The 26831-nt window shown below is 34.3% G+C and overlaps 1 protein-coding gene and 1 pseudogene across 2 annotated transcripts in view; one reads left to right on the top strand and one right to left on the bottom strand.

The window, feature by feature from the left end:
• Positions 1–26831, top strand: part of Ano3 (anoctamin 3) — a 266616-nt gene that overhangs the window by 144006 nt on the left and 95779 nt on the right. For both annotated transcript variants that reach the window (XM_034495046.2, XM_076929413.1), the window contains 6 exons: positions 5183–5283; positions 8860–8904; positions 13343–13474; positions 16562–16668; positions 20016–20071; positions 23181–23302. In XM_034495046.2, the coding sequence (XP_034350937.1) occupies positions 5183–5283; positions 8860–8904; positions 13343–13474; positions 16562–16668; positions 20016–20071; positions 23181–23302 (563 nt within the window). The remainder of the gene's footprint in view (positions 1–5182; positions 5284–8859; positions 8905–13342; positions 13475–16561; positions 16669–20015; positions 20072–23180; positions 23303–26831) is intronic.
• Positions 16814–18050, bottom strand: LOC117703445 (high mobility group protein B1 pseudogene; annotated as a pseudogene).

The raw sequence follows: 26831 nt of genomic DNA, 5'->3' as shown, positions 1-26831 counted from the left end.
GAACATCAGCACTCTTTATCCTTCATCTAAGCAAGAGGCTTACATGATAGATTATAACTTAAGAATATTTTGAAATAAAATGCTATGCTAATTTAGGTGCATAGGATGCATTAGTATGCAAATATTCATAGCTTTCTAAAATACCAAATCCTCCAGTGTGTTAGGGTTAGTGATACAGAACAGTGGTGGAGCCCTTACATGTCCTCAGTGTTCAAGGATGTCAGATAAGTGACCAGTTCTCACCCTTAGAAAATATTGAAAATAACAATACAAAGCGTTTTCAATATTATGAAGACTTAGGACATTAATTAGTTATTAATGTTTTTACTAATGAGTGCTATGGGCTTTGTATGCAATTTATTCGGTAAATATTGAGTTAAAAATATTCAGGACTTATTATTAGATGGTAGGAAAACCAGGTTTATGAAAATATTGCAAGATATGGTTTCATTACTTGAAATATGGAAGTTAGGAAATCAATCTATGCTTTATAAATATGTACCAGAGCTAAGAACTGAGTTTTGCAGATAGAAGATCTCAAATTACATGTTAGTGTGAGTAGTTTCTAGAGAAAAACATCATCAAAATATAGTGCTACCTGAGGGCCATCTTTCTGCAAAGGAAGATGATTTATCATTCTGAGATTTGTGTCTTGTAATCCAGTTAATAAGAGCAGTTTACCTTGCAATAGTGATGGAAAATATCTTGTAAGACCACACATTCTTTTCTGTGTTCTGTATCCAAATCTTGCAAAATGACTTTGTGAAAACATAACTTCATAGTTGCTTTTTCTCTCAGGAGTAAATGTTCTTCCTCTTGGGAATTTTGGGGGGAGTAATGAAATAATAATGAGAAGTGTGGTTGCAAGTACTTTGTTCCTCTGCAAAGCCTGCTCTCAGTGGAGGTGAGCAGAGTAGACCCAGATTGGCAGCTTGTGCTTCTAAAGCAAAAGGTGATCTTTCTCCATGACAGCAACACCTTGTCATCAATAGCACTGCCTCACCTGCTACCTGCAGAGGAGGAAACCAGTTATCTTTTGCGTTTTTAAATGGAGATAAAACAAAAGAGAGGTTAAGTTGGGAAGTTATAAAAAAAATCAGTTCATACTGATTAAAACAATCTCTCAATGTGTATGCATTTAAAGCTAAGGCATGGAAATGAGACGGTTCTAGCTGTGTGCACTTAGCCTGACATTTTACTCAGTGATGATAGTCACTGTAATGCAAAATCCCTCCTTCCAAAGCAGCCTCTTATTTTAGGTGATGAGATTATTTCACATGAAGAGCTTGACAGCAATGAATTAAGAATATGTAAGAAGCAAGCTGTTCACAGTGCTGTTTTAGATCTTGACATAGTACCCCACTGCAGAATAGTCAGGCTTTTTAGACTTTCTGGGTCTTTTCTTTTTTAACCTGCTTGTGGAGGAATTTTATTCCAGCAACATGGCTACTCTGTCAAGGGATCATATCCAAAGACCTAGGTCTATGTGATCCTGCTAGAATACAGACATGCCTTTAGCACACATCTTTAATCCCAAACAATGCTGTCTAATGGAGAGGAAGATAAATCAGAAAAAGATTTGACAGAATGAGTCTGAAATCAGATATACCCTACTTTCACTAGTACAGACTGGAAAGAGAGGCTACTTAAGAACAGATCAGGGAAAGAGGTAAAGTTGAGTTCATGCAATTCCTTGCAGTTTACTCAGTCACTGCAGTTCAGTTCATGGAGTTCAAAAGCAGTTTTTCTAAAGAGAACATTTCAGTCAGAAGCAGAGATAAGGCAATTTGAATCATTCACCTAGAGAGGAGTTTGAGCCAGAAAGCTAAGTTGAACCAGCCAGCCAGAGTTCAAAAAGAATGAGAAAGAGTGAGTTTACTCACAGGTAGGTCTTAGAGGCTGAAAACATTGTAGGCTTAGGTTAGCAGATAGAGGCTGAAAGCTGAGGCCTGCAAGGTATAAATTTGCAGAAGATTAGAGTGTATGGAAGCTAGAAGCTTGAGGCCTAGGCCAACGGATAGTTAAAAATGTTCTGAGCTCAGCCCAATACATCTATTTGAAAAGCCTGGGTACAGCTCTAATCTATTCCTTCACCATAGGAAATAAAAGAGGCATTTACACTTGCTCTGGTATATTAAGTGGAATGTAGATTCAAAATATGTTAGCCACAAGACATGGAGGAATAACACATTTGTAACCTCAGCTTTCAAGAAAATTTAGCAGAAGAATCATGAGTTAAAGGAGAGTTTGGTCTACACAATTAGTTCTAAACAAGCCCAGGCTACATCATAAGACCATATCTGAAAATAATAAAGCATAATAAAATAATAAGAAATAAACATAATGATAATAGTAGTAGTAATACTAGTAGTAAAGAAAGTGAAAGTTAACTCATTCGTTCATCTTTCAGTGCCATGGTTAGCGAATAAGGCACAGAATCAGATACATTGATATACATGTAAATATGTCTTTTCTGTTATCACATAATAGAAAGGAAAAATACCATAAGAAAGAGAGGAAATTGACCTAGGAATACTTAGAGGCAGGAAGTAGAAGCTCATGCTGCGGAAGTGGTGTGAATGAGGCGGTGAAGCAGACTGTTCATGAACGGGATAGCTTTTAAGTGGTAGATGGGAGCAAAGGTAGATCTCGCCTACAAACTAACGTATATACAAATATAATTTTCTTAGATTATATTCAATTTACATTATCAGAGAAAATATTCAGCTGTTTAATTTATATCTTTATTCAAGTCACTGTACATAAGACACCTCAGGCGGTTTGGTTTTGCTTTGCATTTTACCTTTGTTTGTTTGTTTGCAAACCATAAAGCAGTGTTGGTTTTATGCTTGTATTACCGCAAATCCTGGACTCAAAGGTGTTCAAAACTAAGGCAGAAGCTCCAACACAGAGGGACTAGCTACGTAAAGGGCAGCAAAAAGAGAGACAGGTCCTAGGGGTGCTTTATGATTCACATTTGTTTTAAACACTGATTTGAGTGCATACTGTCACCTGACCATCAGACCTGGTCAGGAGCAGGCATTTCACACAGTCAGTCTATAACTTCCCTCCTTCAACTCAAACACAAAGAACCTTCATTTCTCAGGAAAAAAAAAATATTCCTGAAAATCACAGGGTCAACTAATTTTTCAAACATTATAGAGATAGCAAATGGTACAGATGGAATTCATTCTTGAGCATCTAGGATTTAAATAGCATATTTTTGCTACCTAGCCATGTAATTCTAAATGGGTAGTCAGGAATAAAGGAAGGCAAGCTGTGGTCTGTAAGCAAAAGACTGCCTGATATAATTACAATAACATGCATTTTAATGTCAAAAATAGGAGTTGTATTAACAGTTGAAAATAATTTTATACAGATAAGGACAAAAAATGTATAATAGAACAAAGAAGTGCCTTTTCACTTGTTCTGGGTGGAAAAATCATTTTAGTAGAAGGCTTAAGTTTTCTATTTGAAAATTTTATTTACTTATTTATTTTGCATGGTGCTGAGGTTCAAATACAGACCTATAATATGCTAAGCTGTTCTCACATTAATCTATGGGACTTCTGGTTGCAAATGTTTTTATTATTTCTGTCATGCCTTAATAGAAACCTTTCCATTAATTCTGGACAGTGATCATAAAGAGCCTGGTAAGATCAACATCGTAGTCTCCTCTTCTACCTTGATAAACAACAGATATTTAAAGGGATTTTAAACATATTTAAGTTGTTGCTTGAATAAGTAGTGCTTGAAAAAAATTGTATGCCATTTGCAACACTAATAGAGTCGCAAATTTTTTGTGTGTAATGACAAAAATTATAGAAGAAATAAGGTATGAATTTAAGATGGAACAGCAACAGAGGAGTTGGATGGGGAGAGGAGAGATGGAAATGTTACAAATGGACAAAATTATCAAAAAATAACAAAAATTATAGTCATTTTTCCAAGCATAGGTAATATGTTTAATGCTAGACTATATGTGAAGATCTATAGAAACTTAAGATCCTAAGTCTACCTCCCGCTGGTCAGTTACAGTTTTCACACATTTTACCTTCAAACAGAAACAAGCATATTTTAAGCAAAAAATGTGCTTCAGAAATTATGCTGGCATGAGAGTGTGCTTTATTGTTTTTCCCGCAATTTGCACAGTGCTAGCCCTAAGCTTACAAATGTGACAGTCCATTTTACTAAGGGTATCTTATCCTTTAAAAAGCCCCTTTTCCCCACAATGCAATCAACAGACCCAGCAAATAGTTGGATGATTTGACAGTTATTTCAAAAGTGTACCAGAAGAATATATTAATTAATTTAAATTTTTATGATTTTTAATGTTGTATCCTCTAAGTGAAAAGCAGGGGAGGGAGAGGGTGTCTCAATCACCTGCCTATAAAGAGTAACCTGAAACCTTTAGTTTTCATGTTATTAATTTTTGAATTGTAAATCAATATAAGAATGGTCAATACAAGAAAGTTAACTAATAGATAATGATGTCTTTTCCTTATACAGTGAGCAAGAACTCGTTAGCCCTTGCACTTGGTAAGGAACTATGGCATCACATTTTTACAAAAGGAGAGATTTTTATTGAAGATCTGGCATTAAGAAGACATCAAATGTGTCTTTTCCATTAACTAGGACTTGGGAATCCATAGAGGGGAGGGAAGAGAGAAGCTTATTGTTTATTTGACCATGAGCAAGGGAAGCATTAATGTTACTTTATTCAGGCAGAGATAAGCACCATGTATGTTCATGGGTCATGTGTTTCTTTTTATGGGAGTTATTATGTTTTGTGTGGAAGTTGGAGATTGTTTTATCAAGCCACATTTGGGATGAGTAGACTTCTTTTTGTGGATGTCCATCTGTCTTCAACTCAAGTTTGAATGGACTCTGATGTGGCATTTCTCTGAAACAACTTAAGGAAACCTTCAGATTTAAAACGTTTGTTTATGGATATATATATATATATATATATATATATATATATATATATATATATAATTCTTGGTGGCATTTATTATTTTAAATATATTCTATGAAGACTTTTCAACAATATAATTTCCCTTTATATAAATGAGAATGATTCATGCACAGTCACAGAGATAATCTTTCATCCTTAGAAATAAAACAATGATAGAATGCCATCAGTTCCGACTCTAATGGTACCTCTACCATACTTTTGCAGCCAGCAATTGCAAACCCTGACATCATGTTTATTAAAATTCATATTCCATGGGACACACTATGCAAGTACGCAGAGAGGCTGAACATCAGAGTGCCCTTCAGGTACTTTATACATTATTTCATTTTCTCTCAATATTTTTAGGATGACTCTGTCTTTTGTAACACCTAACAACCATAAATGTGGTCCTTTATTCAGAGAAAATTATTTCTCTTTTAAATTTTAGGCTATATTAGACAGTTTTCCCCCTGGATTGTCTGAATAATGCGGTAAGGTTTCTGAGTCCCTGGACATGCAATGTTATTTCAAGGACAATTTGCCTAGAGGTGAGGTAAAATAGTTATTTTCAGACTTTAACGTTAAGCAGTTCCAAGTATCAATCCCAGTTCTTATCTTGTGGGAATTTAATGTAACTGATAATGGTTAGCAAGAACTGTTTTTCAGACCAGGTCACCCAGGAGCTCTGTCCTCAATATCAATCAGTAACGAATAAAAATAGATCACGTTCTTTCAAGGGTTTTCAGTCTTGGCAGGGTAGGGCAAAGAAAAGTGGTAACCCAGCTGGAATGTCTAGGATTCAATGTAGAATCTACCAGTCCCTCCATCTTGCCCCAGTGTAACATTTGTGGTGTACACATTATATGCAGAGTGTTCACTCATGTTGGCAATGAGATTGTTTCCTTGAATTTGGAGTTCCACAAATCCCATCAGATGCTAAGAAGGAGTAAAATGTTCAGAGAGAATGAGATTGCAAGTAAAGGTAGGTTGGTAAGTGTATGTGAACACTGAGCTCAATTAAAATATGATGAAAAATTTCTTAGTTGGTAGTGTGCAGGAAGTCAACCCTGTAACACACTGAAAAGCCCTATGTCAACCCTCAAGAGTATTTGAGGTAAAGGAAGAGATGTTAATGTAAGTGTCTTCAGACATCTGAAACATCTCAAGCCATGAAAGATACAATCTCAATGATATGGAGAAATAAGCAACTTACTATTATTTACATTGAATTCTTTTTATATTAGGTGTTTAAGTTACCTCAAAATGATTTAAAATGTGCATGGGGCTATCTATAAGTTAGATACAAATATTATGCCAATGGTATACATAACTGTGTGCATAACCATACAGTACTATATATGGAGTGTATGCTGGAACTAATTCCTTTAGATTATAGAGGAATTACTATATAAAATCATTATCACTCATTATCATCATCATTAGTAAAAGGCATATAGATTTTTCAAGAACGAGACTTTTATTAATTAATTATTATTATTAATTATTTATTCTAAATTATCCACTAAAACATTACTTGTGAAACTTATTATATTCAACAAAGAAAAGCTAAAACTTTGAGTTAGCAAGATGACTCATCAGGTAAAGGTACTGGATGCTGAACCTGAAGATATGACTTTGTCCCCTAGTTCTCACATGATGGGAGAAATTCTCTTTGACCTACATGCTTACACACACAGCAACAAATAAATTAAACAAATAAACAATGAGACAGACAGATAAGAAAGAAAGAAAGAAAGAAAGAAAGAAAGAAAGAAAGAAAGAAAGAAAGAAAGGCAAATCAATAGTATTTTATTTAAATAAAAAAGAGAAGAAAACCTGCAAATTTCAAATTAGTACTAATGTGTAAATGCTAACTTTTGTTTATGTTTGAAAAAAATGAACGAAGATATTTAAAATGCAAATTTAGTGTATGGAAAGCAAGCCCTGAAATTTTATATCTGACTTTAGTAACTACAGTTATTGAATATATGTAAAGGGTGTTTACTGGATTGGCTTCCATGATACAGTCTGGACAGTCCACCAATGATTGTCTCACAATCTCACACTAAGGAGGCTGAGAACATGGCAGATGGTCAATCCACAGAGCAAGGGGACACAGCAGTCCCAATCTGCTGCTTAAGGCTCGGAAGATTCCTAGAAAGCCACTAGTCTTCATTCATTTTGCCAGTTTGAAGAAGCTAGGTTCTAATGTCCATAGAGGATGGCAGCAGCAGCATTAACAGCACAGATGAACTTGCCAGCAAGAAGGCAAAGTCAGAGAGGCAAAAGCAAAATTTCCTTCTTCCACCTCCTTTATTTGAGCTGCCAGCCAAAGGGCCACCTACATTTATGGTGGATCTGGCCAGGTCACATAACATGATAAAGAGACCCCCTCATAGGAATGGATAGCAGTTGCCTCTTAGTAGATTCCAGATCTTTCTAAGTTTACAAGCAAGATAGATCATCACAACCTGTGGGTGAAATTAAGTATGACGTCTATGACATCTCAAAGATCTTCTTGAACATTCATAACTACATCATAACTAATTACTAATTATAGTACCATGGGGTTCGGTGAGCTTCTGAAATTTTAATGGTAAAAATAGAGGGGCATTTTGGAAAGCCCAAAATATCAGATTCCTGAATTCCAATAAGGTAAGTTAAATATTTTACCTCTGAAACCAAGCCATGGTAACACTTCCTCATTTTAAATTTCTTTCCCATACTCATGTCTTTTTGTTGTGTTTTTTGGCTATGAACTTAACCAGTGCTGTCCACATGGCCTTGGATGTGGAACTATCCACTTGTAGGCTTACCAATAGGTACAGAACTGAAGACAATGATTCCTCCTTTTCCAGCCATAATCAATAGTCAGTAGTGTCCTAGGGAGGGATAGGGCCCCATGAATCTCTCCCTAACCATGAATGAATGTTGACAGATTTAGTAGAATGAAGACCTATTAAGGCAACAATAAGCAGGCATGCATTCATGATTGCAATGACTGCACCAAGTCCAAAAAATAGTATTTCACAGTTTTTGCCCCTGCCCTTTGATTGTTAACATTCTTCACACCTCCTCTTCCATGATGCTCCCTGAGCCCTAAAGAGGGTGGTATAAATGTTCTTTTCAGGTGTGAACACTTATTCTCACCACAGTGTGCTGCCCTGAGCTATGTATTCATAGTTATTCATTGCAAATCTACCTGATTAGCCCGGAAACATGTCTGTGAAGCATTTTCTTGATTAATAGCTGATGTGGGAGTCCTGAGCCCAATGTAGTCAGTGTCATCTCCATGCAGGTGGTCCAGGTTTGTATAAGAAAACAAAAGGAGTAAGCCATAGGAAGCAAGCTAGTAAGCAGTGGTCCTCTTTGACCTATGCTTCAGTTCCTGTCTTCCTGACTTGAATTCCTGCCCCAATTCCCTGTAATGAGGAAATGATACATGGAAGTATACAATAAAGTGAACTTTTTCTGCCCAAGTTGCTATTTACTGAATGTTTTGTCATGGCAACAGAGAAACAACCTAGGACAATTATATATACATTTAAAAAGATGTATGGATAGATTGGATTGATGACTTTATACAGTAAATAAGTAAATAATACAGTTAGTATGTACTGAGTTGCAGAAGACAGACTTTCAAATAATTAAAAAATAATGTATTCAAAAGTAATTGGTGCATTTTGAAATGTTTTGTTAAATTGTCATTATACTGAAATTAAATTCTGAAATTAAAGGCACATCAATTTGTTGGCATTCTTGTTATAACATAATGCTTAATTTCAAATGTCTTTATTTACTCAGTGTATGAAAGTGGAGTGTCTATGCCTTAATATTGTTGGATGCTATAACTTTCTGCCCTAATTGTATTTTACTCAAATCATTTCTTTTTTTCTTTTCAGGAAGAAATGTTACTATACTGACCAGAAAAACAAATCAATGAGCAGGTTGGTAAAAAATGCATATTTTTTATTGCCAACTTGTAATTTACCAAAATATATAGAAGAGCAACTTTGATAATCCATTATCATCAGTTATATATTTTAGGAAGAAAATTACGTTGATTTCCTGAGACAATTTTTAATATGGCTTGATTATACGCACACACAAGTAATTTCTATATTATTATTTTTATAATCAATCTAAAATATCTTCAAGATATAATACTAAGCAAGGGATATTTGAGCTGTAAATATTTCAAGAAATTTAAGTTTTAAAATGATTATAAAATTAGGGCCACTGGTTATATGATAAACTCCCAGACTATGAGAACAGTACACTTGGAAATACTCTTGGACTATACATCTAGTCTTCTTATCTCTCACAGTGGAGTAAAGACTAGCTTCTGGCAGAAAATGGTGGCTTCTCAAGACATTCTGAAACTTTTGTGTGGCAGGTTTATCCTTTATCATTCTAACCTGCTTTTCTTACCCAGGTATGAAAATAAATTCTTTCCATGAGATTCATCTCAAATATCTGCACTTCATCCAGTGCAGTCAGAATAGCTATGGAAAAGGAATTAGCCCCAATCTAGAGACAGAGGAACTCTTCTATCTTAATCTCCTTAACTCTATTCAAATGGAAGAAATGCATGTCCACTTAAGGAAGGCTCTACAACAAAATAAAGCTTTATATTGATAACTACTTTTCTAGCTATTTCAAAAAAAATAATTGGCAAAAACAAACCACTTCAGCATCAAGTTAGCAGTGCACTACTCCATGAGTAACAATATAGATCAGACTATTCATAAGGATGCAAACCCCAGAGAAACATACAGTGTAACATTGTTTTAGTAAAAGATTGCTAAATCTATGACTTTATCAAAGAAAATGAATGAACATAATTTTAAACTTTATAAATTGTAATGGGAGAATATTTTTTAAACACTATGTCTATTTTAAATAACATGTTTTTGTCTGGGTCCATTTTAGCTGTTCCAGAATTAATTTTTCAACTGTGTCATTAGTAATAGACTTACTATTGAATAGACATTTTTCAGAGTTTTGCTAAATGATAACATTTTGAATATTAAAATCTATATAAAGTATTTTACATAAAAATATCATACTTCAAATTTGAAGTTAACTTTCAAATTAAGCATAGGCATTAGTATAGGAGACAATTTTGAAACATTTTAATAATTGTAAAATGGTTTTTGGTCTATGATGCTCAAATTTTTAATTAAACTAAAAAATGAATACTATATCATGTTTTGTGATAGTTCATGTTAACTGTTTTTGTTTAAATTCATAAAATTTATATGAAATATTAAGATAACCTTTCTCCTAACATTTAATTTGTTGCAAACAGTTTTCTTTGTTTTTCTGTTTCATGGAGTTGAGTTGTGAAGAGTAGGGATCAAAAAAAAAAAAGTAAAGGGTTTATAAGAATACATAGCATCAGCATCTAATGAAAGAATTTTTTTCTGTTGCTTGCTTATAATTATTTACATATTCACTTAAGAAAAATTGATTCTGATTTTTTTCAATTTGAATCCTGAGGGAAAAAAGTAAATGCTGTGTATACAAAAGTCAGGCATAAATGAATGTTTACAATATTTTTATGCACAGTCAGTTAAAATAGTACAGCATGTAAAATATATATCAAATGTGCACATTTCATTAATGCTTTTTCTTTTTTGCAATAGAAAAAATAATTGTGTATGGATAATTCTGGCCAGTAAACACTAGGGATAGAAATGTCTGGGCATTTACTTGTTTCTGATGATCAACATATTTCTAGATACCTTTAAAGAAAATGAGGCATTATAATTATGGAAATTTAATTTTAATTTACAAAGCATTTCATGTTCCAATATTAAAGCATCATCAAAATAACCTGCAAGGAAGATGGAACAGAAATACCCAGTGTTGTACATGGGAGGAGATAACAAACTCCCTTATGGTCCCCATCCACAGTCCAATCCAGAACGTTCACAGATGTTTCAGCAGTTTGCCTTTTAGTCAGATTCTCTGAGCCGTTTGATCTATATTTTTATTTCCTTAGAATTGTCTTACCTTCCACTCATATTTTAATAAAGACACTAAAACTATGTTAGAAGTAATCTTCATCTTTTACCTAAAAATCCACCATTGAAAAGATTTCCAATATAATAAAAATGTATAGGTGTTAATAATGGGATAAATTGTGTTGGTGTCAAGGTTTGGAGTCGCATAAAAAGTAATACAACATTCATTTTCCACCGTATTACAGTGACAATTTGAACACGTACTACATTGTTTCTACTATATGTCTAGTGATCAAGATGTTCATTTAATAATGGAAAAACTAAACAAAGAACAATGAAATAAATTAACCAGGCTCTGGGATCTGGTTCTAAATTCAGGGTTGAAGACATTTCACCATCTGAGACTATTCTTCCTTCTTAGAAAATGTTTGTGAAAGTCTAAGTGTAATAGAGTTTATTCTCTGTTAACTACAGAAGTTGATGATCTTAAGGTTCATGTATAAATGTTATACATTCAGTTATTTCTAGATGGTTTTAATTCAGCCAGAGAACATGAGCCGTTAGGTGCTGCCTTTAGTCTACATTATCCAAGTGTCCTTGGTGTTGCTTTTCGGTTTGTCCTGACCTTTTTCTACCATATGACAAATGGGATCACTTCCTGTCCTTAGAGCTGAAAACATGAGCTCAAGCATTGAACTGTTTTGTCTAGTTTCAGAAACTGGAAAATCTAGCTCTCGTTGTTCATCTAATATGCATATTCCATTGCCTTTTAAATGCAAGGTTGAATTTTAAAAAGCTAGAGAAATTGATCTCTACTCATGTTTTCTACATATCTTTGCATTGACCTTAGGATAGAATTATATTTTATTAATTCAAAGGCTTTCTTTATAATGAGAATCAACAAACTGTACACCTCAGAAACTGTTTGTTAGTTTAGGTTTATAATAAATGTTGTAGCCCCCCGAAACTGAACATAATGGGCATTCCAGTGATCATTTGACTTGGTAAGAAATCATCAAGATTTTTACTTTTCAGCAGGATTTAACTTTTACTTAAAACTCCTCATGGTAATTTTATCATCATAAGCTAGTTTGAGCTAATTCTTAAAATACAGTATTTGCTGCTTGCACTTTGCTATCTTAATTTTTTCTAAAGTCAAAATCTGACAAAGCTAATGTTATGATAGATTGTATTTGTGTTTAGAGATACTCTTCCTGCTACTCTGGCTCCTCTGTCACAGAAGACCCAGCAGCACACCAGTATCACTGTGAAAACACTGCATGGTATTTTTAAATGAAAACAGCTGTTGTTATAGTAACAGTATTTAGATTTTCAGAATCAATACAGAAGGTCAGTCCTATGTTTTGATTTATTTTTTTTACTCTGTAAAAGAAAAATTATAAAACGATTCAACTAGAATACATATATAATATTCATTTACATGCAATTTCACACTTTTATAAAGAGTCAGGGAGTAACTTATGTTCACAAGTATACCATATATACAGCTTTAAGAAATATATCATGATGCCTTTTAATAATACTTCTTCCTGTAGCCACTTTTATGTAAGATAATTTAAAATATTTTATACAGAACTATTATTTCTCTGAAATAATTTAAACCAATGCAGGATTTATTTTACTATTTATTTCTTAGGTGTGAAAGCAGAAGTTTGTGTGTGTCTCTGTCAGTGTGTGTGCATGAGTGCATGCAAATGTGTATAGTGTATATGTGTGTATGTGGGGGAGATGTAACTATGTGTGCAATATAGGTATATGTTTGTGTTTACATGTGTATATGTGTACACATTTATATACATGCACTTTTGTGTGTGAGTTTTATGTTAACATGTGTGTGAATACATGTGTATATGTGTACAAATACCTGTATGCATGTGCATATGTTCATTCATGTTTGTACATGTTTACAAACATGAGTATATGTATAATGTATATATAAATGTGTATGTATACATGTGTATATTGTGCACATATCTGTGTATGAGAGTGCATGTTACATGCATGTGTCTACATGTGTGTATACATGGATATGTGAGCACCACTGTGTGTGTATGTATGTGTGTGTATATACATGTGTATATATGCATGTGTATGTGTTTTCACATTTGTGTAAATTGTATGTGTATGTGTGTATGTGTATTTGTGTGTACATATATATATACATATGTATATGTGCACATGTGTGTTTGTGTATATATGTGTACATGTGTGCATGCATGTGTATGTTTGTGTGGTATATTTATATGGCATGTGTGTGTGTGGATGTGTAAATGTGCATGGTAGGTATCTATCACCTGGAGTCATTTCTCTCTAATACTTAAGAAAGCTGTAACAGAAAATTAACATAGCTTTGGAAAACAATCTTATTCAGTTCTGAAATTTGACTTCATTCCAGAGTACAAAACTATTTCAAAAGAGTCAAAAAATGGATGTCCCAAAACCCAATGGTACTTGACAAGTCAGCATTTCCAGAGCTGGAGGAGTCGGACTGCTACACTGGCCCTTTCAGCAGAGCCAGGATTCACCAGTGAGTGCTCATCTCTTTCCTATGTCCTGCTTTTGTAGTTTTAATTTTCTGAGCTTATTTATAGAAGACAAATAGCTGGGGATATTCCCATTGGCCACCAAATAGGTCAGAGAATGCATCATTGCATTAGAGTTTATGTTTAACTTAGAAACAGCACTAAGTGAACATTTGATTCTATATAAATTTTATGATTCAGGTGTTGTCAAGTAATAATCAAATATTAATCTATAGACTGGTAATCTAAATATTCATTAGAAGTAAGAACTGTGGGACACTGAAATGGCTCAACAATTAAAGCGCCTGATACTTTCAGCAGAGGAGTTTCTGGCAGACACATGGAGGCTTACAAATGGCTCTGACTCCAGGTACAGGGAACCCAGAGCTCACAGAGACTCACAGCTGTCTGACTCCAGCTCTAGGAGAGCCACAGCAAATACTTGGAGGCTGTGACTCCAGTTACAAGAGATTCAACAACATTTCTGGCTTCTGCAAGCACTAGTCACATATGTGTTATACATATATACATGTAAGCAAATACTCATACACATAAAATAAATCTTTTAAAAATAATTACGGTAGAAAACAATTCATTTAAAATAATGGTGGCAACAATGATAGGGCTGCTTTTAACAACACTAATTAATTTAGCAAATAAACAATTGGTTTAATCTTATGAAACTAGAGAAATTGAGAATTTCTTTAGGGAAGGCTATTTGTTTCTGCTTTACTTCTCTCTTTCCATCTCCCACTCTGACAAATCTTTTTTTTTCTCCTTGCCTTCTTTCATGCTTTCATTCAAATATTTTATTGAGGTTCTACAGCTTGTTAATGGAATTACAAAGTTCATTATGATATATGTCTTGCCTTCTGCCTCTATGGTCCCTTTGGACAAATGGTACAGAAAAGAAAGTAATGGTAAATCTAAATAAAATAAGGTAAACACAGAGATAGTGAAATATATAATATACAGTATAAGACCAAGGCTGGAGATGCACATAAAACCATCCTTTCCAATTCCAGCTCTGGAGAGATGAGGGTACGACACAACATAGACTCACACATATAGAAAGCTCATAACCCAGGGGCCTTCATCAGTTTTCTGCTGTACCTTCACAGAATCTTAAAGATCTGTGCTTGTACCAAATAAGGTGAAACAAAATGTTCTTCTCATCCTTTGAAAACTAAAGGAACCATCTCAGTCTTTGAAATACACCAATCAGATCATGAAAACATCTAGCTTGTGCCTCCCTGTAGAGTCCCATTGATATTTATCAAAAACTTCAGTTTATGTTCATTTTCAGTGTAGGCCACCAAGATGCCATCACTGTGCACCTCTTTCTCTCCCTCTTTTGCAGACATCACATAGTGAAGCTACACAAGCTTTGGGTCCATGGTCCCATTGCTCTGATGGAGCTCCAGCAGAATCATTACTTCATTTCTCTTCTCCTAACCTATTCTGCCCCCTGAGTTTTGCAGGGTGTTTTTCTCCTACCAGTCTGCATCTATGAGACATCATTATCTAAGAAAAATCATACCAGAAACTTGTTGCTATCACTAATGATTCACTATATCATTATTACATTTTTGTCACAGAAACCAGTTGGATTTATTTATTTACTTGTTTACTTATACTACCTGCTTAATTCCTCCATAACACAACCTCCCACAAACTAAACTTGTCTGCCTAAAAACTGGTAGGCTTAAATCTTTCTGCTACCTATAGGTATTAAGACTCTGGATTCAGTACATCTGAATACAGAGAAGATACAGAATATTAAACACTGAGGAACTCAACGTGTAACAATAGGGGCAGCTGTGAAGACTGAGATAAACAAGGCTGGGTAAAACCTGCACACTCAGAAAAACATAGATAAGATGTCACAGTGAAGAGCAGGCCATATTCAGTGTACAAGATCTGAGAATCCTTTTTGAAAGAGGAAAGCCTCCTTAGGAATGTGAAGACATTATTGATCATGAGAAAGAAGAGCAATTGTTACAGGAGAAGCAGAAAATCCAAAGAAAAGGAAGCCAGGAAAGCAGGAGATTTTTAAGGTGATAGTAATTATACAATTCATTATGCAATCAGACATAAGAACCAGAGATACAGAAATAAGACGGGTTGGGGGGATGGCTGAAACACAAGTATAGACAGATATTGTAGGAAAGTAAGAAGGATAATCGTGCCCTTTAAAAGATGCCGATGCCATACTATGCAAGTAGGGGGATGTGCTCACATGACAGCCAGCTGTAAAATCAGGTGGAAATTGAAGTTAGGAAGATGATCATCTCACAATCTAGGCCAGGAACCTTGACACTCAGGAAAATGGAAACTGTTCTGTGGAGACAGGAAAGTTACTTAGCTTAGTAACTCTTTAAATATGTGGGATTAGGAGGAAGCAAGAAATAGAATAATTAATACTCTCACATAAAATGCCTAACAAAAGATGGCTTATCATATACAGAGCTCAAGTGTCTAAAAGCAGAGTGTCACAATCCAGTGAGATCCAGACCATTCCACGTCTTGGAGACTCCCAGTACATTGTAAACTTTTAAACAGATCCGTTCTCTCGTTGTGAAATCCCCCTCTGCTTTTTCTATCATCCACAGTCTTGGGGTTCCTTGTTGGTCTTCACACACAGACAGATTTTAAGGTATCAGAGGGAAAGGAGAACTATAAGACACCACTAAGCTCTAAAGCCTGGATAAGCTGTAGTGGAAAGTTTCCACATGGGGGAATAACATCAATTTTTAACGCGTTCTACTTGGAGCAACACTGCTTGAGGCGGCATAAAGGCTAGCCAGTGAATGATGAACTTACTTTTATTCTATGATAAACAGGAAATATAACAACACCAAGACCACTTTACAAACTGAAAGAGGATGCTAAGATAAATATTTGATCTCTGTAGCTTTTATTATCTGTTAGTCGACTTTTGTTAAAGAAGACAACTTCTCTCTCATCCTAGAATATTTTACTTGTAATGCCTTTAATTTTAGAGATAGATGGTGGATACCCAAGAATTCATAATAGTGAATACATTTTGTGTTCTGCTCTGAAGATTAAAACCAATCATTTTGTCTTAACAGCTTTATAATAAACAATAAGGACACCTTCTTCAGCAATGCTACTCGAAGCAGGATAGTTTATCACATGCTGGAACGCACCAAATATGAAAATGGAATATCAAAAGTGGGTAAGAACATTATTTTACAGACACAGTTTAAAATAGAAAAAAGTTACATACATAATAACTGAAGCTTTTACCTTTCTCATTCAGTATGAAATGCTAAACACATTAGAAACAAATTCTATATGTATTTTGTGTTTTTTTTCTAATAAAAAAAAATTGTATTTACTTAGAAGCATTCAGAATGTCAACAAAACAGCCGCAATTTTTTTTTTGCAATTACAGAGTGGTATTCAGTTAACAGAACAACAATTATCTTCGTATAAGCTGCATCAGAGACAACTGAAGATGGAAAAAAACCCAAAAATAAAACCAAAAGAAAAGAAAAACAAAAACCAAACTACTGTCCCCATATATAACTAATTTGTGCTGTGCACCAACAAGAACCTGCTTTAAATTTCCATGCCAATTTACAACCCCCAGACTGTACCAGGCAAGGTTAGTGGCTATTGAAAATACCACCAGGACAGGGCTATCTAAAGACACATTCGGTAGTGTGTTAACTATACAAAAAAAGACACTGTACAGTTTAAAAACAAATCTTACACAGCCTTACATTTCAATTTTTCTTTAAAAGGAGTGAGTTGTGTACAGGGGGGTTAAATGCTTTATAGACAAGAAAAAAAGCTGCGCTAGAACCAACTTATTCATCATCATCATCTTCTTCATCTTCGTCTTCCTCCTCTTCCTCCTCTTCCTCATCCTCCTCATCCTCCTCATCATCTTCCTCTTCCTTCTTTTTCTTGCTCTTTTCAGCCTGACTACCCCCTTTTTCGCTGCATCAGGTTTTCCTTTAGCTCTGTAGGCAGCAATATCCTTTTCATACTTCTCCTTCAGCTTAGCAGCCTTCTTCTCGTAGGGCTGCTTGTCATCCGCGGCAGTGTTGTTCCACATCTCTCCTAGTTTCTTTGCAACATCACCAATGGATAAGCCAGGATGCTCGCCTTTGATTTTTGGGCGGTACTCAGAACAGAACAGGAAGAAGGCCGAAGGAGGCCTCTTGGGTGCATTGGGGTCCTTGAACTTCTTTTTGGTCTCCCCTTTGGGAGGGATGTAGGTTTTCATTTCTCTTTCATAACGAGCCTTGTCAGCCTTTGCCATATCTTCAAATTTCCCCTTTTCTTTAGCAGACATAGTCTTCCACCTCTCTGAGCACTTCTTGGAGAACTCTGAGAAGTTGACAGAAGCATCTGGGTGCTTCTTCTTGTGCTCTTCCCGGCAGGTTTGCACAAAGAATGCATATGAGGACATTTTGCCTCTCGGCTTATTAGGATCTCCTTTGCCCATGTTTAGTTGGTTTTCCTCCGCGAGGCACAGAGTCGCCCAGTGCCCGTCCGGCTCTCGCTTGCCCCGGCGCTGTCTCTATGGAGCTCAATGTACTGCAATGGCTGTCGTATTTTGTGTTGTTAATTTTTATTAAAAATATATTTTGAGGGCATTTGTCAATGTATCAAAATATGAAACATATAAATACATAATAACAAAATGTATCCTAAACTAATAGCAGTTTTAAATGAAAATAGGGTTAGAAAGGTTTATAATATAAAATTAGAAATGTCAAATTTACTACATTCATAATTTTAGATATTCATAACTATTAAAAATTATGTATTTTCTCATTGTCAACATGGTTTGAAAATTTTCCAATCTGTAAATACATACTTTATATAATTTATTTCTTATTTGTTCTATATTAAACAGTTTATGATGATGCAGATTTTCAACCCAGATTAAAATTAGTTTCTAGCTCATTATTGAATTTGAAAGATCTTCACAATTCAGTAAGTAAAGAGGAAATTACAAAGCTATTAGTCTAATGTAATTCCATTTTCTCAATACGTAAAAATAAAGAATAATTGAAAGTCTACAAGAGTGTGTACGAAACCTATGAGAGATAATTTCTGGAATATTAAATTGGCACTTACTTTAGCTTATTAATTTTGTGTGATTTACTGGGGTTAGCAGTTTATAATGCAAAAGCAAATAGGAGATTTGAAGCTAAAACAAGACTGCAAACTTTACACAGAATTGAAAACAAAACAAAACCAATACAAAACTTGATCTTTTAATTGTGAGGCTGATTTGCAATATTGAGGAAAACAAAGTTATCCAAATATTCTAAAGTCTTTTAAATTAAATCTTGGCAACACTTGGATGCTAATACCATGCTTCCTGGTTGTGCTAGGATGGAGAATAATGCAGGTAAAAAAAATTACTGTCCATATTTACTTGGTAAAGAAGAATCTTCAGGGCCTGTTTTGTTGTTGTTGTTTTGTTTTGTTTTATTTTTTTCTGATTAACAGTTCATTTGTGACCAAGCAATCAAAGCAGTTACTTTGGACACTAAAACTTTATCCAAAACAATTGCAAAATTTCTGAAGAGTCAAAAGTTAAAATACCCAGAGTATGAGCTGAAAAATTTTTCTACATGATGAAAACTTGTAATTATAAGTTTATATGACCTTTTAAAATGATTATTAATGGCATTTCATTTGTGAGAAATGTGCTAAACACAGAAAAGCTAAAATAAAATAAAAATTATTCCTAAGCAAAGTTGTCAGTGGCAAATTTATAGAAAAAAGCTAAAATATATTATTTCAAATATAAGTGTGTATTTTGCATGCACTTTTTGCTTTATAAAACCTACAGAGTATTTTCTCAAGTCCTTTTTATCGTATGAAAATACTGTTCTAAACACTTGTACAACAGTCTCAGATAAACTCTCATTAAATTATAATTATTTACTGATCATCTAATGCAATTTTGTTTGCACTATGATAAACAATTCCATATTTCAGGTGCACATATATTTCTTTCATATATATGAATAAATAACATGATAGCAAAAATTCCTCTTCAGAAAGTTTTCTCAGTTTTGAGTATTCATTCTCAAAAGAAAACTTTACTTGCATACCTTCAATGAGATGACGAGTCTGACTGTGATATTTTATGACCTTTCCACTTAGCATAAGCAAATGTTTTTCAATGTAACAGTCTTTTCTGTCATTTGATGGAAGTAGAAAATTCTTCTTTGACTAAATTTTGCTGTATTCAGAAGTTGATGAAAAACGTTTTCTTGGTTCATGTTGTCCCAAGAAGTGGGAATTAACAATTCACCACACATCACATTGAGATATGGCAGAATGAAATCTTGTGTTGATAATGCTTGCAAATAATATTACAAGAACACACCAGTCTCTTTCACAGAATTACTGTCCCTGTGGTTGGCATGGCTATGGAAGTTGTTTGAATTACTTTTAGTCTTAAAATAATTTTGTGTCCCATGTAAGTTTATATATGCTTTAAAGGAAAACCTTTATTGAAATTGACTCTGATTTTTCATCTCTCTTTAGGTATCCGTAAGCTTATCAATAATGGCTCATACATAGCAGCATTCCCCCCACATGAGGTAATTTTGAAAGATATTTTCCATTTAGTAAATTAAAGAATTCCATCCTCTAAGTCTGCATTGCTTACTTTCTATTACTGTGATCAAACACCACGGCAGGCAACTTATGGAGGAAAAGGTTTATTTGGGTTTCAGCTTCTAAAGGGCTAGAGTCCATGATGGGGACAGCATGGTAGCAAGCAGCAGGGATGGTGACTGAAGCAGCAAGAGGAGAGCTCACATCTTGAACAACAAAAAGCAAGCAGGGAAAGGAGCTAGGATGAGACTGTAAATTTTCCAGCCCCACCTACAATGCCCTACTTCCTCCTCCTGACACTTCTCCTCAACCTCCCTAAACAGCTCCACCCACTGAGGACCAAGTTTTTAAATGCCTGAGACCATTAGAGACTTTGCTCATTTTAGCTATCAAAGTGCCTGAACCATTTCATTCATTTGGATCTTACTGCCCACCTCTAGAACAGTCCACTGAGACCCTTTTACTATCTCTTACCTGCACAGTGGTTCCTCCACTCTAAAACATGTCTACAGTTTGCCCTATGTGAGGAATCCCAGATTCCATGAGAGCAGCTTAACATTTTAGGTAACTTCTGCTTCATCCTGCTTGAAAAACATAATCATTCAAAATAAGGCAGGTTCCTGCCTTGTGTTTGTTATTTTAGAATACCTGAAAGTAAAAAACAAGACCATAATCAAAGAATTCATGTATTATCTACCTCATTTTCAGTCAGATTATTGGCTTGCTATAAGGTTTAAGAAGCAAGCTAGGTGGCCCTGAACAACTAACAGAGAATCTATAGAACTCCCCTGGCCCTCTGCTATGCATACTCTTGATTTCTGTTTCTTAAACTTGAGTCACACCTAAAAATAAATGACACATTTCACATCTTTACTTTCAAAAGCCATCATTCTTTGACTTACAAAATTTTAGCAGTGAGTTCAAAAGTTAGAGCATATGAGAAATTTGCATCTCTGTATAACTATTAGTAGATAAAATAAATTGGAAATGTATTTGTCAATGGGTTAAATCTTTCATATGGATTAACTCCCATTTGAGAAAAAAACATGTTACTGACAATAATATGATTACATTATAAATATATGTAATCCAGTTATATAGGCAGTTATAAGCATAGGAAGCCAAAAGTTTATGATCCTCATGAAAATGCCCACTTATTGTAAAAGATGGAGGTGATAGTCATGAACAGTTTGTGCACATATCATGTGCTGAGTGAATACATATTTTCCATGATTGTGACAACACAGAATGAAGTAAACATTTTCTTGTTAGATATAAAGGAACACAGGTCAGAAAAATTAAACACAATTTTAAATAAATACCACATAGTACAAGATAAAGTGATCAGAGAAGCATAACTAAGGGAGTCATTAAACAGAGGAAGATTTGGTTCGTTCTCTAGGGTATAGTAATTTTCTCTGCAAAGTTAGCTTGGGCACTGCCAACTCATTTGAGTTTCTCATTGGAATTTGGCAGCTGTCATAGCTGAGTTGTTGATAATAGTCCTTTACATTTGTGTATATAAATTATTTGAAATATAAATAAAGGGCAATATACACCAAAAAATAAGAAATCCCATTGGAGAACTATAAATGTACTTTAAAAATAATTGAAAAGCAATAAAATGGGCTCAGGAATAGTCTATTGATGTGAATCTCTATTTACTAATGGTTAAAAAGCTAGATTTACAAAGAAGGAAATAAAGTCAATGGTATTAATCGATAGTCCAATAAGGATACTGTAAAATAATGCTTTCCTTTGTAGATACTGGATATCAAATTCAATCTCATTATTCCTAGTCCAAAGGGCTTTAAAAAAAAAAAAAAAAAAAAAACAGCTAGAGGAAACATCAAATCATCTTAGTGAGAACTACCAGGAAAAGACAAAAGAAATAGGCCAGAGGTACAGATGTATGAAAAATACTTTTTCTAAGACACCAGACAAATGTATAATTCTTTCAAGGATGATTAGTGGAGGAAGGGTCAATCAAAGGTGTGGTTGGGGACCACTGGTGATATCTGAGTCTTCAGAAAGCCTCCCAAGTAGGCTAGAGTTATCTCTACAGCCAGTTTTCCCTTACAGCTCACCACTTATCACTGTCAATCTAGAGCACTGTAGTTGTTGGTGGTAAGGGTTTGTTGTATAGTAGTATCCCAGGTATCCTAAATTCTAGCATATATATATGGTTTGACCATTAAGGATAGGTGAATGGCATATATTAGATTTATCAGAAATGACTGCAAAATAGTGACAGGTTTGCTATTCATCCTTTCATTATCAGTCAGACAAAAATCTAGTTCCAATAGCAAATACTCTTCTCTCATGGACATGCTACACTTAAAATCAAGATTCTTTTCTTTCCTGTTTTAGCTTCCATTCATTAGATCTTAAATACTGAGATACTTTAGGAAGGACACTTCGGGTGTAGACCTTCCCTAACTAATTTTTCTATTTTATTAAATACATAGAGATGGCATGCACATATGTGATCTCCTTGCAGTCTCAAGATACTTGCAAACCAGAGCTCAAGGAGTCAAGGTATCATCATAAGTTCTCAGCCCCACTAATTAGGGACTGACAACTGCATGAATACCATATACAAAATTTGAAAAAATAATTTATAACTACTTAAAACTTGAAATATCAGATATAAAATTTCAGAACCCTAGGATCAAACACAGGTGGCTCCAAAGGTTATAACACCATGCTTTTAAGTAAACATTTATTCTCCTTCTATCTATAAGTGAAATAAAACTTTTATAAATCTTGTTCACTTCTTAAATCAAAATGATATTCAGTTTCTCAATTAAGGATTATAAGAATTTTGTCATTGATAGAATTTTTTCAAATAAGATTCCTGAATTTCAAAGAGTAAAATATATACTCTCATCTACCTAAATAAAATTATTTTTACATAACTATCATATTTCCAGTGTCAATGGTATCTACCATTCTAGTGATGAGCTTGAATATAAAATCTCTATTGATTCCATTTAGTTTGTAAATTATATTCTTAGGGAAACACTAGTTTTTATTCAGTTCAAACGTCGATAAGAGAATGGACTACAATCAATATTATTGTATGTGTCACAGGGAGCCTACAAGAGTAGCCTTCCCATCAAAACCCACGGACCTCAGAATAACAGGCATCTGTTGTATGAGCGCTGGGCACGCTGGGGAATGTGGTACAAGCATCAGCCTCTGGACTTAATCAGGTACTGCAGATGGGCTGGTGGGTAATAAGCAACAAACTGATCTTTGTCTTTTTTCTAGCCTTGGAATTATTTGTTATCACAGTGATGTCAGCTAGGAAACAATCTGCAGAAAAGAAACAACTACATGATTCTTCAAAGAAATTCAATGCGTGGAATTAGCTATAGAGTTATAGAGTAGATGTGAATAGCCTTTAAGTTAATCAGAGATTGTTAACAGCATAAAACGACTAGTACACTTAATGGCAAAGGGGAAATGACATTATTACACAATCCAAGCACCAGGGGTTGGCAAATATCAGGGGAAAGAAAATTATTCTGGGATTTTATTTCTCCTATCTCCAATGCTTTCCATATTTCCTTGTCCAACTTTATTGTAAGTATTTTACAGTGAAGCCAGAACAATTGACTACTTTAAAAATCAAAACAAAGAGAAGCACTCAGTAGCTATGAGGGCACACAGGAAAACAGCCAACACAGCACCTGTGCATATGTGGTAGTCTTTCAGTATTCGCAAGTGGTTATTTTTCAGAAAGACTTGATAGTCTGTGTTATTTAGAGATTAATGGCAAGAAAAATAAAACATGCCTGTTTAGTATAGATGCAATTGGGGTTTTTTTGACACAACTATTTTCAATCTATGGATACTTGAATCTGTAAACATAGATATTAGTGATAGACAGGACCAGCTACATTTGCCTTTTAAAAGATACTTTCTTGTGGGTAGTTGCTGTCACTGTCTGTCTATCTATCTATCTATCTATCTATCTATCTATCTATCATCTAACTATCATCTATCTTTCTATCATCTATTATCTATCTATCATCTATAATCTATCATCTAGCCATCTATTATTTATTTATTTTGGGACAGTGTCTCACTGTGTAATCCTGAATGGCCTGTAACTCACTGTTTAAACAACGCTGGCTTTGAATTGACAAGCTCTACCTACCTCTGTTGGGATTAAAGGCATATTTTACTTTGACTGGCTTCACATTTAATTTGGGGCTATTTAAATTTTATTTCATAATTTGTTTTTTTGGATAAAATATTGTTCATATAAAAAGTATGAAGTACATAGTACACTTCTGATTCTCTATATAATAATGCATATGTATATAATAAAATAAAACACATTCATTTCATCAGGCTATAGTATTAATATTATCTGTTTATAGAATATAAATATGAAGTAGTTCATATTTGTATCACTCATTGTGTCAGCAGGAAGCAGAACACTGAAGGCGTGCTTGAAGAGAATTCAGTAAAGAAGTATATACAGAAGTGGGAGGTAGGATCATGAGAGCCAACACATAATGACATGCTCAGGGAATAGTAAAAACTAGAAGCAACTATTAAACCAGTTGTTAAAAAGAAGCAAGAGGAGGAAGGACTTGCAAGAATCAACTAATGTCTAAGTAAGAAAAGACATTCCAGATACAAGCTGTGACATATGGAGAAAAGCTGTTTTAGATAAACCATGACCCAAGAGAAAGGAAGCCAGATACATCTTGAAACCACCAAACCTGTCTGTAAGCCAGTATTTTTAAAAGGAGTGGATAAGGGTTCACAGAGGTGAGCTCTGTGGGACACATGGTAGTAAGTGGAGTAAGTACTTGAAATGAATACACAGCAAATATTATTAATTGATTATATTCATAATCAAGATACTGTCAACTCTGACAAATTCCATCATTCTAATTTATACAGGTAGAAAGGTTATTGTTTTGGAGAATTGTGTATACAAATAGTGAAATATGCTGGCTCACAAAAAGTATTTATTAGGAACTATGATGATGGCTTTTGAGAAGCATTTCAGTGGGAGTTACTATTTCTATCTATAGGAAGCATTGCTATTGTTGTGTCAGGTAATTTAAGCAAACATTGTATGTTTTGAATAAATGGAGTTACTATTACTAAGATCTCATTGTCCAGATACTGTTTGGTTGCTCACAAAGAAAGGTAATTCTCCTAGAAAAACATGTGTTAGATAAACTAATTAAGCAATGATGTGTCATGATAGATACACCAGAGGACAAGAATATAATAAAGTACAGGTGATATTTCAATAGACAGTACTACTTAGGAACTTAGTTGTTCTTAAGGCAGTGATGTGGAAGAGATTTGGGTAAACTACATAAACTCGTGCATATATTCATGGGTATTTGTGTTCCTTCCTCTCTATAATGAGAGAAGAATGGTGTATGACAGTTGGGTTCTTTTCATCATATCTTATGGGTTTTCCACAGACAAATCTGGTAATGTCATGTTCAGTAAGGAAATGGCTTAATGTGATGTATAAAAGGCAAAGGCTGTCAATTCATCTTTTTTAAAATGAACAACAGTTTCTGAAGATGTGTTTATATTGTTTTCCTATTTTAAAATTGATTTAAGTACTTAATAGCTAAAGCTTATTTAGTTTCAATCTAATTTCCTATAAAAACTATTTCAAATCCAAAGGAGTACTTTCAAAAATCATCAGTTACAAAAAATAGTGGTATGACATTCCCAAGAATGTTAACAATAGATATCAGAGGGATTCAAATTTTAAAAAGCAAAGTTGTTGAATTAAATGGTTATTTTTTAAATCATAGATACAAGGGTTTACTTTGAGAGAGAAGTTATTTCAGCCAGGTGGCAGATCAGCAACCGAAATGTCACAGGATAATTTTAAATAAAACAGACAAAAAGAAAATGCCTTAGTTGAGAAGCAGTGGAGAACCCCTGTAGTAGTAACCCCCTTTTTCTTCTGCAGAATTTTGTGTAATTCTAAGAATTAAGTATTTTAGATGGTTGCAAATACAATTGTTCTACAGCATGTTCACTGTTGGCTATCTTTCTTAGTCTGCAGTAGGTTCCCAATTTCCTGACACACGTTGAAATCTACTTTAGCTTGGATCCTATTTTAGTCTAATATTACTTATGCTAAGTTTCAACAAAATGCAGGTCAATGTATTAGTGTGTTATGGGAAGATCAATCTCTGCAGCCCACTGTCCCCTTTATTATAAAGATCTCACATTGTTCATAAGCAAAGAATAAACACTTGATAATAAAATATAATAAATGAATTTTCTTTCCAGCAACAAACACTGTGAAGTATCAACTTTTAATACCATACCTTGGGTGGTGTGAGGTGTTGTCGGGGGAGGGTAGAAAGTTAAGTAACCAGTTTTTGAAAATGGACACCTCACAGTATTTGGAAAATCAAGGAATGTAAAATTATTTCTACTAGCTCCTTATAAATTATGGGATTATAGAAACCAGCATTAGAGTGGGTGAAGGAAGAATAATTGAGTAGATCTTAGAACTGCCTCATTAATCTGCCACTTCCATATCAACAGAAAACAAATAAGATGTTCTCATTGTTTTAGCTTCTTTTACTTTTCTAATAGTAGCTGTTAGTGAAGCAATGCACAGCTCAACCTTCAAGAAGCTAAACCTGTTTTAGAGGTGATGAGGAATTGAGAAATAAAGCAGAGTTATTACAAGGCATCATGGCTGATGACACTAATTAGGGCATGGATCAGAGA

This window comes from Arvicanthis niloticus, chromosome 2 (assembly GCF_011762505.2).
Source record: "Arvicanthis niloticus isolate mArvNil1 chromosome 2, mArvNil1.pat.X, whole genome shotgun sequence".
Classification (NCBI taxonomy): domain Eukaryota; kingdom Metazoa; phylum Chordata; class Mammalia; order Rodentia; family Muridae; genus Arvicanthis; species Arvicanthis niloticus.
The sequence above is the reverse complement of the archived record's forward strand: the minus strand, read 5'-3'. Positions and strand labels throughout refer to the sequence as shown.